Source organism: Conger conger, chromosome 11 (assembly GCF_963514075.1).
Source record: "Conger conger chromosome 11, fConCon1.1, whole genome shotgun sequence".
Taxonomy (NCBI): domain Eukaryota; kingdom Metazoa; phylum Chordata; class Actinopteri; order Anguilliformes; family Congridae; genus Conger; species Conger conger.
This window is the reverse complement of record NC_083770.1, coordinates 15,032,599-15,050,058: the sequence shown is the minus strand read 5'-3', so window position 1 is coordinate 15,050,058 and position 17,460 is coordinate 15,032,599. Positions and strand designations below refer to the sequence as shown.

Sequence of the window (17,460 nt, the reverse complement as noted above, 5' to 3'; positions counted from 1 at the left end):
CCTCCACTTGCCATTACACCTACATATATCTACACAATTAGTATAGTACTCAACTGCTGATACCGGTTTTAATTATGAATTTGTCATGTTTACTTTAATCCGAAGTAAAACTTTGAACTCTGTTGGCCTTACAAACCACGCAATGTTGGCTTTTTAACAAGCAATGTTAACGAGGATATCACTGGGAATAATCAAACAAAAAAATTGGCAGGAAAATGTTGCCCTTTCAGTCAAATCTCCCTCATGAGCATCTGCTGGACCAAAGCATTACATTACATTATTGCATTATTGGCATTTGGCAGACGCTCTTATCCAGAGCGACGTACAACAAAGTGCATACCCATAACCAGGGATAAGTTCGCTGAAAGACCCTAGAGGTAAGTACAATTTCAACTGCTACCTGTACAACAAAGATAAGGACAAGGGCCTTTTTTTTTTTTTTTTTTTTGTAATTTTTTTTTTTTTTTTTGTACTTTTTTTTTTTTGAACAAACAAACAAACAAACAGAGCAAAAGTCACCAAAGTTAACTATCCAAACACTGCTTACCTAGCCAACTAAAAATACCGATACACAAAGCAAGTCACAGAGACAACAATTAAGGTTCACAGGGAGGTAGGGAGGGATGGGGAGAGGTGCTGCTTGAAGAGGTGCGTCTTCAGCTTGCGCTTGAAGGTGGGGAGAGATTCTATAGTTCTGACCTCAACGGGGAGTTCGTTCCACCACCGTGGAGCCAGAACAGACAGTAGTCGTGAGCGTGAGGTGGAGGTTCTGAGAGGGGGACCCTTTAACTGCTTGGAAGGCTAGCACCAATGTTTTGAATTTGATGCGAGCCATGACAGGCAGCCAGTGGAGGGAAGTAAGCAGGGGGGTGACGTGTGAGTATTTGGGAAGGTTGAAGACCAGACCAGCTGCTGCATTCTGGATGAGTTGGAGGGGTCTGATGGCGGACGCTGGGAGGCCAGCCAAGAGGGAATTGCAGTAGTCCAGGCGGGACAGAACCATCGCTTGGACCAGGAGCTGGGTCGAGTAGGGGGTGAGAAAGGGGCGTATTCTCCGTATGTTGTATAGGAAGAACCTGCAAGACCGGGTCACCGCCGCAATGTTCTCGGAAAGGGACAGTCTGCTGTCCATCACCACGCCGCGGTTCCTTGCACTGGGTGACGGCGTGAGTGTGGTATCCCCGAGGGAAATGGAGAGATCCAGATGGGGAGAGGTATTAGCAGGGATGAATATCATTTCAGTTTTACATGGGTTGAGCTTTAGATGGTGGTTGTCCATCCAGCTCTGGATGTCCCTCAGGCAAGCAGAGATACAGGCTGAAACCTGCGTATCAGACGGCGGGAACGAGACGAAGAGTTGGGTATCGTCCGCGTAGCAGTGGTAGGATAGCCCATGTGCAGTGATCACAGGGCCAAGGGAGCGAGTGTAGAGAGAAAAAAGAAGTGGGCCAAGGACTGAGCCCTGGGGAACTCCTGTGGCGAGGGGCCGAGGTGTCGATACCGAACCAGCCCAGGCAACCTGGAAGGAGCGACCAGAGAGGTAGGACTCAATCCAGTCCAGGGCTGTGCCACAGATGCCCGTTGCTGACAGGGCAGACAGGAGGATGGAGTGATCCACAGTGTCGAAGGCAGCAGAGAGATCTAGAAGAAAAGCAGACATTTAAAAAAACTGCTTGCACTTACACTTGACCAGTTTTCATTACCAGTATATCTTTGGATCTAATAGGTGCATTTGCAAACAGATGAAATTAATAAAATCCTCGCCTGGTTAATGCATTTATTATTTTAGTGTGCAAAAACATACATTACAAGATGAATAGCCATTTATAGCAAGGTTTTGTTTTTAGTATAGGTGTGGGGGCATCCAGGCTGTTTGGCCCCTCTTCAATATAAAATAATGGCACACGGTTGGTTGGCACATGCCACTTTACTCAATTAGAGAGAGGGGAGGGGGGTTGCAAGTGTCAGTGATTTGCAAATTGAACTGTAGAAATGTCTAGTAGTCTTCTGCCCTCACTATGCGTCTGTGTATAGCTATGCAGACAGTTCCAATCGTCAAGACCCAATACAGAAACTGACTGTGCGGTGTGAAACCGTAAACAATACAGAAAATGGTGGCAATTAGCTTAGCCTAGCTTACAGTACATGTAGATTCGGCAGCTAGCATCATAAAAAAGAATAAACTTTGAAAAATTGAAGAATAAAATTCTTCGATGTCAAATCAAATGCAACTGAAATGTCAGAGGTACGAACACCAGAGGTAAGTACATCAGTTCCTTGTCACTTTTGGTAAGAGTAGGACAACCTCTGAAACAGGTCTTTGGAACAGTCTTTGAATACCATCCCTGACTATTTTTACTTCGACCTTCCTTACTTTCCTGTTTCACTGCTAAATGTTTTAGTGACCAGTCCTACAGGCCAGTCATATCTCTTGGTCATATCTCTTCAGCAGGATAACATCTCCTTCCTGCACATTGGGGCTTTCATTTCTCCATTTGCAGAATACTGATGTATTCCCGTCTCCAGGGCCCACAGAATGTGTTGGCGAGACATTACATTACATTATATTACATTGCATGGCATTTAGCAGACGCTCTTATCCAGAGCGATGTACAGCGAAGTGCAGATCAAACACAAGTACAAGTGCGAAGACCTGAGAGGACAGTACAGTTCCGAGTCCTAGTGTAAACATACAGATAATCAGAACCCTTGACTAGCATCCAAACTCAAATCAGCTTCCAAACTAGGATACCACAGTTGGCAGCTAGAATACCCTGAGTACAACAATACAATAGCTAATACAAAAAAAACCCCCCAAAAAAACCGATATCTATCCAAGTAACAATATCTATACAATCTATAAATAAGTGCCATTACAGTCTATGGCATATATAAGGCTAATCATGGTGGTGAGTTAGGGAGGGAAAGGTGTAGTTTTCAGTCTGCGCTTTAAGGAGGTCAGAGACTCTGCCTTTCTGACATCCACCAGGAGGTCATTCCACCACCGTGGGACCAGGACAGTCAGCAGTCGTGAGCATGAAGTGCAGGTGTGGTGAGGGGGAGGCGCCAGGTGGCACGAAGTGGCAGAACGGAGGGGTCTTTTTGGTGTACAGGTTCACCGCCAACGACGCTGGCTTACCTGTGTGCTTAATAGGTGGCGAGAAATTGTCAAACAACAAAAAATGCAACGTTGAAAGACATTTTCAAAACAAGCTCTCAGCATTTGCTGAAAAGTACCCAACTGAAGATGAGCGAAAGAGAGCAATTTCGGAACTGCTACAGAAAGTTGAGCAGAGCAGAGCATACTTTCAAGAAGTGGATCACCTCTCCACAGTCAACTACAGCTGCTAGTTTTGTGGCAGCTCAGGAAATCGTAAGGAGGGGGAAGCCGTTCACAGACGGAGAGTACATGAAAGATTCGTTCATAAAAATATCAGAGACATCGACGCATCCCTGCTAAACATATCCGCATTCACAGGAGTAAGTAAGCCCGATCTTGAAATTGAACTGGCCGACATAGAAGATAAAGATTTATGGGTTTCCAAGTTCAAAAACCTGACAGCGGATCTTGAGGAAGTCGCCCGTCAGAAGGCCACTCTCGCTAAAGAGCACAAATGGAGTGATATTGTAAACCTCCCCAAAGTCGACAAACTTATTTTAGAAACATGGAGTGCCATTCCCGACACGTATATCAACATGAAAAAGTATGCATTTGGAGTCCTGTCCACCTTTGGCTCAACATACTTATGCAAGCAAGTTTTCTCGAGCATGAACTTCATAAAGTCCAAATATCGCTACCGCCTCACAAATGAGAGCCTACAGTCCTGTGTGAAGATCAAAGTCACAACTTACAGCCCCGACATAGGGAAGATCTGCAGCGAGCTTCAGAAACAGAAGTCACATTAAACAGGTGAGAACAATAACATTTATTTTTCAGAAAAAAACATTTGTTTCAGACCCGGAGCTGATGTAGTTTTTTTTTTGTATGTTCAAGTGCTTCGATTGATTGCTGGCTGAGAAAGAAACCCGAAGAGGATGAGAGCACACTGAAATGGACTTGTCACAAACGTTCCTAATTTTATGTTTAGCTGCAGCTAAATGTTTTATTTATATTAAAGTGGGCTAGTTTTTATTTTAATTTTACAAAATATTGGAAGGACTCAAATAGGCCTGTATAGTTCACTGTTAAATTTATTTCAAAGTTGGCCTACACATGCACACTGCACTTCTGTTTGTTATATTCTGTTGTTGTAACAGGTAAAATTTAAAAAAGATTAAAACTTTTAAAAGTTTATAAGCTGTGTTAGGTTTTGCGGCTCCAGACTATTTTTCTTTGGTGGAAGAGAGGGCAAAATGGCTCTTTTTGATAATAAAGGTTGCAGACCCCTGCCCTAGTGAAATGGAAAAATCAGAGAAGGGAGAGGTTAGAGCAGGGATGAAGATTACCTCCGTCTTACCTGGGTTGAGCTTTCGATGGTGGTTGCCCATCCAGCTCTGGATGTCTCTCAGGCAGGCGGAGATACGGGTAGAGACCTGTGTGTCTGGGGGGAAGGAGAGAAAGAGTTGGGTGTCATCGGCATAACAATGATATGAGATGCCATGAGCAGAGATAACGGGGCCAAGGGATCTTGTGTAAATGGAGAAGAGGAGGGGTCCGAGGACTGAGCCCTGGGGGACTCCTGTAACAAGGGGTCGAGGGGCTGACACTCTTCCAGCCCAGGAGATAAGATTGAATCCACTCTAAGGCTGTGCCACAGATCCCTGTAGATGCCAGGGAGGCTAAGAGGATGGAGTGGTTGACTGTGTTGAACGCTGCAGAGAGGTCAAGAAGGATTGGGACAGAGGAGAGGGAGGTTGCTCGTGCAGCCTGAAGGGACTCATTGACGGAGTGCGGTCTCCGTCGAATGGCCAGGTCTGAAGCCGGACTGGTGGGGGTCCAGCAGGTTATTCTGTGAGAGGAAGGAAGAGAGTTGGTTGGAGGCAGCTCGTTCAATGGATTTGGACAGAAAAGGAAGGAGAGATACCGGACAGGCACAGAAAGGGAGGCAGGCACAGAGGTGGTGGTGGTCGCGAAGTTGCTGCGGATATCTGCAACCTTCTCGTCAAAAAATACTGCGACGTCATCAGCAGTGAGGGAGGACTGAGATGGTGGGGGAGGTGTGCTGAGGAGAGAGGAGAAAATGGAGAACAGTTGACGGGGCTTAGAAGTGGAATTCTGGATTTGTGTTTGGAAGTAATTTCTTTTGGCAGTGGTGATAGCGGAGGAGAATTCCACCAGGAGAGACTGGTAGGAAGACAGGTCCGATGAGTCTTTTGATTTCCTCCACTTCCTCTCAGCTGCACGTAGGCTGGACCTGGAGGAACGTAGAAGGTCAGAAACCCATGGGCTGGGAGGGGAGGATCGAGCAGCCAGGAGACAAGAGGACAGAGAGTCAAGAGGTAAGTACATCAGATTATGACACTGTACTTGTCTCCACTGATGTCTGGAGACGTCACTGTCATCGAACAGACTAGGAGGTAAAGAAGGTGTGCCTACCTTCTGGGTGAGGAGGATGGCTGGTGCGAGAATGACTGGCTGGTCTGGATCTGTGGAGATTGAGCGTCACGGCCTTGCATTCTCTATCGCCGTGACTTCTATTGCCGTGCCGTGACTTCTGCCATGAAAGTTGTCAGAACTTCATGTGTCAGGTTTGCAGCTCCTTGCTGGAGAAGCATAGCATCAAGGATGCGGTGTGAGATACCGATCATCCGTTCCCAGCTGCTGCAAGGAATGTGGAGGGTTGAACAGCCATGTGCACCCTTGCTCGGCGCGGTAGCAGTCTACTTGCTTATTGGTGCCTTTGGCGCCGATTTGTGTTTGATTTGCACTTTGTTGTACGTCGCTCTGGATAAGAGTGTCTGCTGAATGCCACGTAATGTAATGTAATGTAATGATTTGGAGTTATTTACAGGCTCCCACAAAGTTGGTCCTGCAGTCTGATCTCAGTTATAACTTTAAATTTCTATGTACTACTTTTCCTACTTTTACAAGTAATATAGATTATAATTACCACCCATGCCCTAAATATAGCCATCTCATTTTCCACGGGATTTGAGCCCTCCTCCTTGCTGTTGATGAAATCTTTGAACAGCTGCATTGGTTTGGGAATCTGGGCCAGGATCAGGACCCGGACTTTCGAAAGACGTGACTTTGCTCCAGTCACTGGCTCCAATGCCGCAGATGTCCTTGGTGACAGCCTTCACCTGCACTTCGTTCCGGGAGTGCCTGTTGTATGGGATGTGCACTGGTATGTCTTCGAACACGTCGGGGGGTTTGCAGTGCAGCCGCAGCATGTGCCTCTCCTCACTGACACTGAGGTTAGGGGGGGGGGGCTTCAGGTTCTTGCATGGGTCCAGCAGGAAGGTGTTCTGTAGCGTAGAGGGACCCCGCGTCCTGTCTGTTGGCCGCCAGGTGCAGTTCATAGCTCCAAGCATGTACGATGAGGGATGTGCATAAACACCTCTTCGCTATTAGTCCTGTTGCCACAACTCTTGGGAGCGCGCCACTCCAGCTTGATTATAGTTGTTCTGCGTTGCTCTTTCTTCAACAGCCCATAGATATCTTCAACAAGCAAAATCCTAAGAGGCTTTTCTCTTGCTTCTTTTTTGCTTCTTCTTTTCTAACGTCTAAAAGCTCACTCCTTATATATCCTGAAACTTGTACAGAAATAAAACACTAGCTCTTATGCAACTTTTTTAATGAGCCTATTCATCACTGTTATTTATCTCCCTGTCATAATCTCTCCTTGGACTCTCTCCAAACTTTGACGTCATATACCCCTCCAATAGGGAGTTTCCACCATCTCAATACACTCTTCAGGTGCTCTTTCTTGTGGCGCCTTAAGGAATCTACAAAGGACATCCAATTAATAGCCGAGTGTAATTCATCACCCAACTCCTCTACAGTCAGTCCTTTGAATCTATCCAATAAATTATCAGATTATCATTTCCCCATCATCTATATTGTTTTCCTCATCTTTTTGCTGTAACCAGGCATTATGCTCCTCCCCTGTATGAGCAAGCCCACACTTCTCAATCAAGAATGTTATTATACATTCATGTTATGCATGGCCTCAGTCAGACCTTTAGCCTTGCTCTCTAGAACCCTAAATCTAAGTCCCCCGACTTCAGACTCCTTTGCTGACAATTAGGGCTGCTCATTAGCTCTGAACCGCATATTTTTCCTCTTACGGGCGTCCTTGCTACCACCTCAATGGCATGTGCGAGGGGTTAACAATGCATTCCTGCCTAACCCCTCTTCTGTCAATCTCTCATCAGGCGGGCCTAGGGCCGGGTCCTCGACACCACTCTGGGACTGCGGAATGGTAGCAGCGCCACCCAGCTGTTTGAGTTGTCCTTGGAGAACTCTGCATTCATGATGTGGACGAAAGTTTCATCTTCAACAGAGGTTGCAAGTTTGTTGTCATCCACTGTGTGACTGAAGATCAGTTTTCCTAGGTTGTTTTGTATTTCAGGGAGAGGTTTGTGTTGCTCACCTCCGAACTTCTCTTTCACATAGACACCACTTTCACAAGCCTGAAGTAGCTGGGATGACCATTTTCCAGGATGTTGGTCTTGAAGGTGTTCACAGAAGGTTTGTGAGCTCCTTTGAGGCAGACCTACAGTGACCCATCCCAAGTCTAAACGCTGGGCATAGGGTGCATCGTGTGGCCCATTCGACTGACCGCATACCTTGTGAGCACAAATGATATCCCTTCCAAGCAGTAGGAAGATTTCAGCCGAAGGGTCAAGCGGTGGAATCTTGGTGGCTACAGCTTCGATGAGCTTGCAGCCTCCTCTGGCGTAGGAATATCTTCCCTGTTGTTGGGAATTTGATTGCACTCAATGAGAGTTGGCAGAGCTAGGTGCACTTCACCGTCAGCTGACTCCACTATGAAACTGGTAGTTCTGCGAGTGTAAGGAGAGGTATTTCCTTGGATGCCAAACATGTCAAAGAAGGCAGATCTCACTAGTCACAAGTTACCAAGTTACTCTGATCATCATACTTTTTTTTTTTTTCCTTCTCTCAGGATGTCCCTTGGGGTAGACGTTTCTTAGAGCAGCCTGCCTCTGTGCAGGCAGTCATAGTTACACGTGAAGCCAGTTCGATTCGCTCCCCGCCATGCCAGGGGGCGGGATCAGCATAAAGAGCTGAGCTATGACGTTCACCATCACATTCTGAACACTCTGACAGCTTTGCAATCTTTGGCTTAATGTGTAGTTGATGAGCAGCATTTGTAACATATGGAGTTCTCTTTCTGGAAGCTTTTCCGCTCCGCAAGTGGCTTTTCTCTGAAACCCCTGCACTTTGAGGGAGGTTTTTTTATGGATGGGGCAGAGCTTGTCTAGTTCCTCACACGGCTTGTTCTCAGAGTGGGTAGTAGAGGAGTCTTCGACATCGGTCTTGTTGACAGAGATGGGAGTCCTAGTTTTGCATGGCTTTATTGCATGCCTCTCACCTTTGGAAGGAGGCTTGGAGAGCAAAGCTGGGTTCATTTCTCATTTCAGCATGGCTGCACACAAAGTCAACAAAAAATGAGAATGGTGGATAAGGGATGAGATGTTCCCTCTTATACCTTGAACCTTGACCTATCCATTGCTCTTGGAGGTAATAAGGGAGTTTGTGAACAATTGGATTTACCCCTCTAGCTATATCTAGGAGGCCTGGAGAGCCATAACTCTGGTCCAAGCTTTGCCATACCAATTGAAAACCAGTCAGTGCATGGTTGACGTGAACTGCTCTGATCCTTTTGCCGTGCTGCTGCATCTCCCCACTGAGCCACTTGATGAGTAGGTCTAGTTCCTTGTTGAGTTTGAGGTTCAGTCCTTCGATGGCATTGCGGTAGCTGGATTTCCAAGACAGGTAATTTCCTGGCTTATTGTCAAACATTACATTACATTACATTTTTGGTATTTGGCAGACGCTCTTATCCAGAGCGACATACAACAAAGTGCATACCTATAACCAGGGATAAGTGCGCTGAAAGACCCTAGAGGTAAGTACAATTTCAATTGCTACCTGTACAACAAAGATAAGGACCAGGTCCTTTTTTTCTTCTTTTTTTAAACAAACAAATAAACAAACAAACAACAAAGCAAAAGTGACCAAACTTAACTATCCAAATACTGCTTACCTAGCCAACTAAAAATACCGAAACACAAAGTAAATCACAAAGACAACAATTAAGGTTCACAGGGAGGTAGGGAGGGATGGGGAGTCAAACAGTGTGAGTCCGGCTGTGACGAGGTCTCCACGAGCCAAGTATGTACCGAAGTCAGAGACATCTGAAGACCAGGACGCAGACATGTGTGACTGATTGCCAGTGGCCGCTAGACTGTCCAATGGATCGATGTAGTGTGCTTGATAGAAGCTAGGGGCTCTGACATTGGTGTGAGAGGGCTGGATGTTCTGAGTTTCTTGGAGGCGTGTTTTAGGATTAGAAACTAATGGATCTGGCTTTGGTGGGCTCAGACTGACTTGGGAACCTTCGGTGTGTAGAAATTGAGTAACCTTTTAAGTGTGAACAGTCTCTGCATCGCTATCTTCATGGCATTGATCAGGAGTATCATTTTGTTTGGACTGAAAGTGTCCTTTGAAATATTCGCGAGTCCGTTGCAATGACCTCTGAGTTGGCAAAGGAAGACTGCCCTGCTCTTCACTGTCAACATCTGCAGCTGCTTCCAGAACTCTCTTCACTTTAATGTCTATTTCTCATTTTACATAAGCAGCTCTTGTGCGTGCAGCTTCAGCCTTAGCACGGGCCTCTGCTGCGGCCATGGTGATACTGGACTTCCGTGAAGATGATGATGATGCGGCACAAACTGACCTGGTCTCCAGGCGACGGGAACCACTAAGGCCTTGAGTGTCTGACACCGTTGCTCTCAGCAGAGATGTGATGCGGCTCCTTCCACAAGGAAGCACTTGAAGTGAAGTTAATCTTTTCGCTCTTCTGCCCTCACTATGCGTCTGTATACAGCTATGCAGAATTTTAGTTATCGGAAAAAGAAGATGAACAATACAATACGGTGACTGTCACAATCACAGTAGGCTAATTTTAATTCCTGTATGACCCAGGTCCTAAACAATAAGGCCCTTTTTCAATAAAAGTAAATAAAACAAGAAAGAGTGTGTGTGTGTGTGTTAAATGTCCTACCACACTGAGAGATGTGCCAAATAGAATGTCAATCGAGAAGAATTTCTGTCTTTGTCTTTTCAATCGTGAAGAACTATCTTTGTCTTTCTCTCCTGGTCCACAATAACTGGATGGATGGCTCGCCAATTCCTCGTCAGGAATGTTCAACCAAATCAAAAGACCCAACCTGGATTATTATAAATAGGCTACACAAGAAAATTGTGTTCTCAATTGGGGCGGGACTTTTAAATAAGACACTTCTCATTGGTCATAACACATGCTCTTCTACCTATACTTAAACAGATACTATTAACCCTTTCTGTGACTGGGTTACAGTAGTATCCATGAAAAAATACACCTTATGAATTTAAAAAGTACTCCACTCTCAGTGCCAGCAAGCAAGCTAGTCTAATTATAATTAAAGCGACATTCTCCATCGTACCTAACTTACAAATATGCTATTCATTTCTGAAGCAGGTAGTTTTTCTTTATAGCTAATTTTCTAAAAACGTGATATTTAAAAGTGTCTTATTTGGGCATGTCGCAGTGTGTTTATGTTTCAATCAATCAATGAATACATTTTGATTGGGAAATAAGAAGCAGCAAAAACACTGGAAGTGGAGGTAAATATGCCTGTCTCCAATGAAAAAAAAAAACTTCTCACCTCCCTGACCCTGGATCAGTTTTTTAGCCATATACATAGATGGAACAAATATACACTTACCAAGCACTTTATTCGGAACATTTTTACTTTATTCCACCTACTTATTCATGCGATTATCTAATCAGCCAATTGTGCGGCAGTAGTACAATGCATACACTCATGTAGATATGGGTCAGGAGCTTCAGTTAATGTTCTCAAGAACTATCAGAATGGGAAAAAAGTGATCTAAGTGACTTTGACCATGGAATGATTGCTGGTGGCAGACAGGGTGGTTTGAAACTGCTGATCTCCTGGGATTTGTCAGAGGAGGTCAAAGATGATAGGAAGGTGAGAATAAGGCAAATAACCACACAACAGTGGTATGCATCTCTGAACACACAACACATCATAACTCTAAGTGGAAATAAGTCTAATAAATACTTAAAGTGCTCAGTGAATGTTTAAGAGTGGGTTCTTCATGAAATAGCCTAATGTGTTTCAGCAGAACTTAAGGTCCCATATTATAGTGTGTAATTGTGGATGGCGGGGGTGTGGCAACATCGGGGTGGGTACAGTATGTGTCGGTGGGGTGAGTGCCCTTTTTGTGGTTGAGTCCTGCCCCCCAAAATGTCACTGCACGGCCCTGACTGAATGTGTTTTTTTTTCCTGCAGAATTGAGCCTAAGCCAAATGGGGAAGAGGCAGAATTTTGACTTGCCAACAAGAACTGGCAGTGGTCAATTTGGTTCAGGCCAGAAATGAGATGAGCCTGATGAAATTCAGCAGTACATCATTGACGATGATGACAGGTTCACTGATGTTGAGGCCATAAGTGTCGGGTTTGGGGGACCGAGGGACCAAGCGCAGACTCAGGGCTAACAAAAATGGCAGGTTTAATAAAGGTAATTAAAAAACTGGGTGGTCTGTCCAAATGGGGCAGAGGTACAGAAACTTGATCCAGAAGACAGAGTCCAAGGAGCCAGGCACGGGGCAAAACAGAAATTCTGAAATTGAAATTTTCAAAACAGAACAGAACAGAACAGAACAGAATATCCAGGGGTGATTGCACAGGGAAGGCTAGAACCGGCGTAGGGAACACAAGGGCAGAACTCAGGAACAGAGAGAGACAAACTAGCAAAGAGAAACTGAAAGGACAGGTGTAAATTCACAGGGGAATGAGATAACCTAGACAGGGCATGGGAGTGAGGCCAGGCTAACAAATAGACATCAGGTGAGACACATGAAAGGGCAATCATACAATAACAAGGGAGGCATGAAGACGCGGAACTGGATTTACATAGACACACGTAATACAAACGGCAGACGGTAGACAATTGCAGAAAGTTCAGGAACGTAGTGATAGTGGATAGCAGGTGCGAACACTTCGCTGAATTAAGGCAGGAAATTGAGAGATAGAACAGGGAGACGGAGTTACAGAGAAGTGTAGAAATAGTGATAAAGCTAATCTTTTAGTATTCGTGATTAAACCATAATTACCCAAAACTAGTGACTGTTAGTTAGTTAGACAGACAAATTAGTGTGTTAATATAGTAATATAATATTAGTACTATACAAAATCTATGTTAGTTGGTATTAGTAGATTAGTGCTATCTACAAATATGAATGGATACTACTGTAATGGAGAGAAAGCAGGAAGTAAGAAAAAGCGAGACTAAGAAGGAATCGTGGGAAACCAAAAAATTACGAAAATACTTGAATAGTGATTCACGCAGACATGGAAGTGACTCGGGCTCTGAACTACATAAAGACACAGACATCACAGGGGAAGATGACTAATGAATGTAAACAAAAACACAGACAGAATCCAGGATCATAACAATAAATCTGACGACTATAGCATGCATTCTGAAAAGCTACCAGGTGTCCCTAAAACCGATATTATACTTGGTCCCTTCTGAATTAAATGCAGAAAGGGTAAAACAAATGTGGATTGAGTATGTTCAGGTATGTTTAGTTTCAAGATTCCTACTGGAAAATATTCATGTTTGGTCTACATTTTTCTGTTGGGTAATCCATGTTTGGTCTACATTATTCTGTTGGGTAATTCATGTTTGGTCTACATTATTCTGTCAGGTAATCCATGTTTGGTCTACATTATTCTGTCGGGTAATTCATGTTTGGTCTACATTATTCTGTCGGGTAATCCATGTTTGGTCTACATTATTCTGATGATGATGCATGCAGTGACATCACCGCAGACCAATGTCAGGCCTGGATTTGCCCTGCAACAAGTTTTTTCCCAGATATATGGCAAATGAAAATATCCACTGTGATGGGGTTGAGAACTTATGGCCAAATCGACAGGGGAGGCTTGATGGTAACTAACCAATGTTTTGTTTTTCCACTTACCTACATGTTGTTGCTATGATTCAAACAACCCTATGTTGTAATTGCATTCATAAATAAATTCAGATTTTGTTACATTACATTACATTAATGGCATTTGGCAGACGCTCTTATCCAGAGCGACGTACAACAAAGTGCATACCCATAACCAGGGATAAGTGCGCTGAAAGACCCTAGAGGGAAGTACAATTTCAACTGCTACCTGTACAACAAAGGTAAGGACCAGGACCTATTTGAATTCTTTTTTTTCTTTTTTTTTCTTTTTTTTTAACAAAGAAATAAACAAACAAACAAAAAACAAAGCAAAAGTGACCCAATTTAACTATCCAAACACTGCTTACCTAGCCAACTAAAAATACCGATACACAAAGTAAATCACAGAAAGACAACAATTAAGGTTCACAGGGAGGTAGCGAGGGACGGGGAGAGGTGCTGCTTCAAGAGGTGTGTCTTCAGTAATAACTGCAAAAATGCTCTAAAACTAAATGTTGTTGGAATGCCTAAAGTTAGTGTTGGGAAGAATACATTGTATACACTGCTTCAGTGTTCTGAGATAGTCACCGTACTCAATGATCAAGGGGGGTTAGGAACAAAGCCCAGCACCATCAGGGAGGAAGTCAGGGTGGTAAATGGGCATGAAACAGTAGGTTACTGTTTGCTTTGGTGACAATGACCATTTGGTTTACTTCCACATCACATACATAGGTAACAATGTCTGTTTGTCTGCCTGTCACCCACTCAGGGACAGGAACCTGTGGGGTATAAAGCTTGTCCCCACACGACACAAAACCCCACACTGCCCTACATTGCTTTTACCTGGTATGTTTCATACTGAAATCAAGACTATTTTGCGGTACCAATAAATTGTTATTGATCTGACTTTTGGACTACAAGTTTTACTTCACAAAAGACTAAATTCCGACATTAGGATAAAACTATTATTGTTAAGATATCATTATTGTTATTTTGGTATTATTATTCATATTTTTTTGACATTGAAATCAACACATTCAACACTTGAAACAGTTCATAGACAATAATATTATTATTCTGCTGGGTTCACAATTTTTCCCATGAACAGGATACTTCTGGTTTCACGATTGAGCACAAAAACCATGAAAGGATGGTCAAATTTCAAGACGGGGGGTGCGGGGAATCGTGCTGAAGTCAGCATCATTTCGATTCCTGTGGCTGCGGCTGCTGTTGCTCCAGCCTCGTCCACGTCCAAGACAGCCTTGTGCATAACCTATCAAAACACAGCACAAACACTAGTGAAATACAGGCAATGAAACTGATGGGGTTGATACAATACATAGCAAATAGCCTAAGCCTACTCGGGCAACATGGCTCAGGCAGTAAGAGCAGTCATCTGGCAGTCGGAGGGTTGCTGGTTCAATCCCCCACCTGGGCTGTGTCGAAGTGTCCCTGAGCAAGACACCTAACACCCAAATGCTCCTGATGAGCTGGTCGGCGCCTTGCATGGCAACCAATCACCGTCGGTGTGTGAGTGTGTGTATGAATGGGTGAATGAGAAGAATCAATTGTACTGCGCTTTGGATAAAGGCGCTAAATAAATGCCAACAATTTACTCATGTAGGGGAGTGAAATTTGCTTGGAGATATTTGCTAGTACAAGATGGGGTTTTTTGGCAAGTGGATGTTTTTTAAAGAAAGACAATTCACCTTATTGAATCCAGGAGGAATATGAAGAAATCACCTATTTGTGCTCACTCTCATTTTCAGAGATTTTCAGATTTTCCCTACCTTAGATACATGCAATTTCCCTTCCTCTGATATTCCAGTGAGGTCTGCAGTATCCCCAAATATGTCAGTGATTCCCATTTCAGAAAGGATTTCTTTGAGTTGATATGAGGTCTTACGGGACATATACACTGTACGTCCTGTGAATGTAACAACAGTAGTGTAATTAAGCATAATGTAATTCAGTATGATTTTCAACAGTTCAACATCTTCACACTTGATCTGTGTTCATCACCACAAACAGTTATGTTCTTCGGTCTTACATTTTAAAATGTGTTGATGTCATACATGAGTATGGTAGTCGACTTATTTCCCACATGAGAAGGTTGTTGGTGTGGTGCAGGTTCACATTATAAATGCACTTTACACTTGATTTAAAATAGCCTACTTCATCTCCACTGATCTGATCCATTTCTGCAAATGGTTTTTGCAGACCACTTCCTCCAGACCCTGCAATCCTTTCTCTGAAAGGACCAGCATCATTGAGACAGACTCATTATAATGCAGCTGGAGAACATGAGTGGAGATGTCTTCATCATGATAAACATGAAAATTCTCCTCTTCGTGCATCATCGGAACATAAACAGTTGTTTTATCATCAACATGAAAGTCATGATCCTTGGTTGCTTTGGGATCAAATGGAATCTCCCATTTACCTGCAGGTAAGAAACGCATCACTTATTTAAATATGCTTACAAGACAGTCGCCAAACTGTCACCCATGTAATGTGAACAAATCAAAAACGAAACAGTGGAATTCTAGACAGGCATCTTGTCCAGATAATGAATGAACCGTTTTTAAAAGTTTTCAACCTGGGGCTCTATGTAGCCTGTCCCTCACCTTTGAAGTAGATGTAGTTGATGAGATACATGACTGCTTGGGGATCCACATCCTGAACCAGATCTGATATTTTACCCTTGGTCTTTTCATTGACATACTTATTGATCTGTTCCTTGGCCTCTTCAGGCTTGCTGAAGTTGGTGCTGAAACCCTCTGACTCGTAATAGCGTTTCATGCTCGCCAGGAACTCAGGACGTGGCTTGAAGTCTTGTCCAATGAAGAGTGCGTTCCCGAGCGACAGGTCAACGTCCGTTTTCTCATTGAGGTTGTGATGGATGTGTTGGAAGGCCTGGTTCACTTCCTCTGTGGTGATTTCTGTGCTGTTGAAGCCCAGACCTTCAAAGAGCTGCTGGTGCGTCTTCCCTCTGGCGCCCACGGACAGAGCAGCCAGGGCAACGGACACACTCAGCGGGGAGAAGAAGACGTTCTTGGACTGAGAATCGGGCTGGGCGGAGATGTGCTTGTACAGACGGAAAGCAAAGTCCAGGTTCTCCTGGTATATCTTCAGGCTTCCATTGGCAGAAATGCTGAAGTCGTTATTGCCATGGTGACTGTGATCATTGTCATGGTGACTGTGATCATTGCCATGGTGACTGTGATCATGGGCAGGGCGACACTGGACAGTGGACCAAAGTAGCACCAGCACAGCACACAAACTCAGGAGCACCCTCATCGTGGTAACTATCAAAATATACATCAGAAATATACATCATTAGACAAGCAATAAAGTCTGTTTTTGTTGCCTTTACAGTCTGTGTTTGTTTGAGAAGGCCCAATGTGTTGCAAATAGAGAAAATACATTCACCAATTTGATAACTCATATGCTGTACTTAGCAACACACTGAAAATTCAGGAAACACTTTCACCAATTTAGCTACACATGCTAGAAATGTGCTGTGAACACTGACCAGGCTACTGTCACTTAGCAAGCTGGCAGTACTGCTGAAGGTAGAAACAAAAAACACTGCTCATTCACAACTGACAGGAAACTACAGTAGCAAACATTGTTGCATCTTATATAGTTATTTGGAAGAAATGCGGCTTGTCAGTTGTTGTGTAGATTATTGGAAGATGAGAAAAGTTTTTCTTTTCTCTCTCTCTCTTTTTCTCTCCAGGTTTTCAGAGGCATTAGTGCACATAGCCTTTATTAATGAATTCATTTATGCTACTAATTTGTCCCCTGCGTACCCTGCTGAAAAAAACAGCTCAAGCTAGGTTTTGAAACAGCTGGTAGCTGGTTGACCAGGTAGACCAGCTCAAGCTGTGTTTTTGAAGAGCTGGTAGCTTTTATTTGAAGCCGGTCACAGCTGGATTTTACAGCGGAGTCCTGTCTGCCTGGCACAGGATGTGTGAAACAGTGAAATTGAATAATAATGTAAAATTCTTGCATTTATATACCGCCTTTATGAGATGCAAAGTGCTTCACTGGGATGATGGTGAACAAACAATAACCGTAACACTACCACCATTGCTAGCCCAACCCAGTTTGCTACTGTGATTTCCTGTGAGTTGCGTAGTGTTGTGTGCATTTCCTGTATTTGAATGTGTTTTTGCAGTGCATTGAGGGATGTTCCTGAGTGTGTATTCTCTATTTGGAGGCATTGGGTTTTCTCAACCATACCTTTGTGGATGATGTGAAATTTGAGATCAAACAAAAAAACAAGACTATGCAAAAAGTG

At 43.8% G+C, this 17,460-nt stretch overlaps 1 protein-coding gene across 1 annotated transcript; it reads right to left on the bottom strand.

Annotated features, from left to right (window-relative positions):
* Positions 1-7,323: 7,323 nt before the first annotated feature.
* LOC133140591 (serpin A3-8-like) lies at positions 7,324-16,454 on the bottom strand. Its single transcript, XM_061260624.1, has 4 exons — positions 15,782-16,454; positions 14,945-15,081; positions 14,268-14,427; positions 7,324-7,436 (listed from the first exon to the last, which is right to left on the bottom strand). The coding sequence occupies exons 1-4, from the start codon at positions 16,452-16,454 to the stop codon at positions 7,324-7,326; spliced, it is 1,083 nt and encodes a 360-aa protein (XP_061116608.1).
* Between the last annotated feature and the right edge of the window lie 1,006 nt (positions 16,455-17,460).

What these genes read in the sequence shown, in the direction of transcription:
- LOC133140591 (XM_061260624.1), bottom strand. Translation starts at nt 16,454, where the DNA reads ATGAGGGTGCTCCTGAGTTTGTGTGCTGTGCTGGTGCTACTTTGGTCC. An exon ending in GGAAATTGCATGTATCTAAG is followed by an intron (nt 14,428 to 14,944) that starts GTAGGGAAAATC and finishes GTGTTTTGATAG; the next exon opens with GTTATGCACAAGGCTGTCTT. An exon ending in GCTCAATCGTGAAACCAGAA is followed by an intron (nt 7,437 to 14,267) that starts GTATCCTGTTCA and finishes CCTCTGTTGAAG; the next exon opens with ATGAAACTTTCGTCCACATC.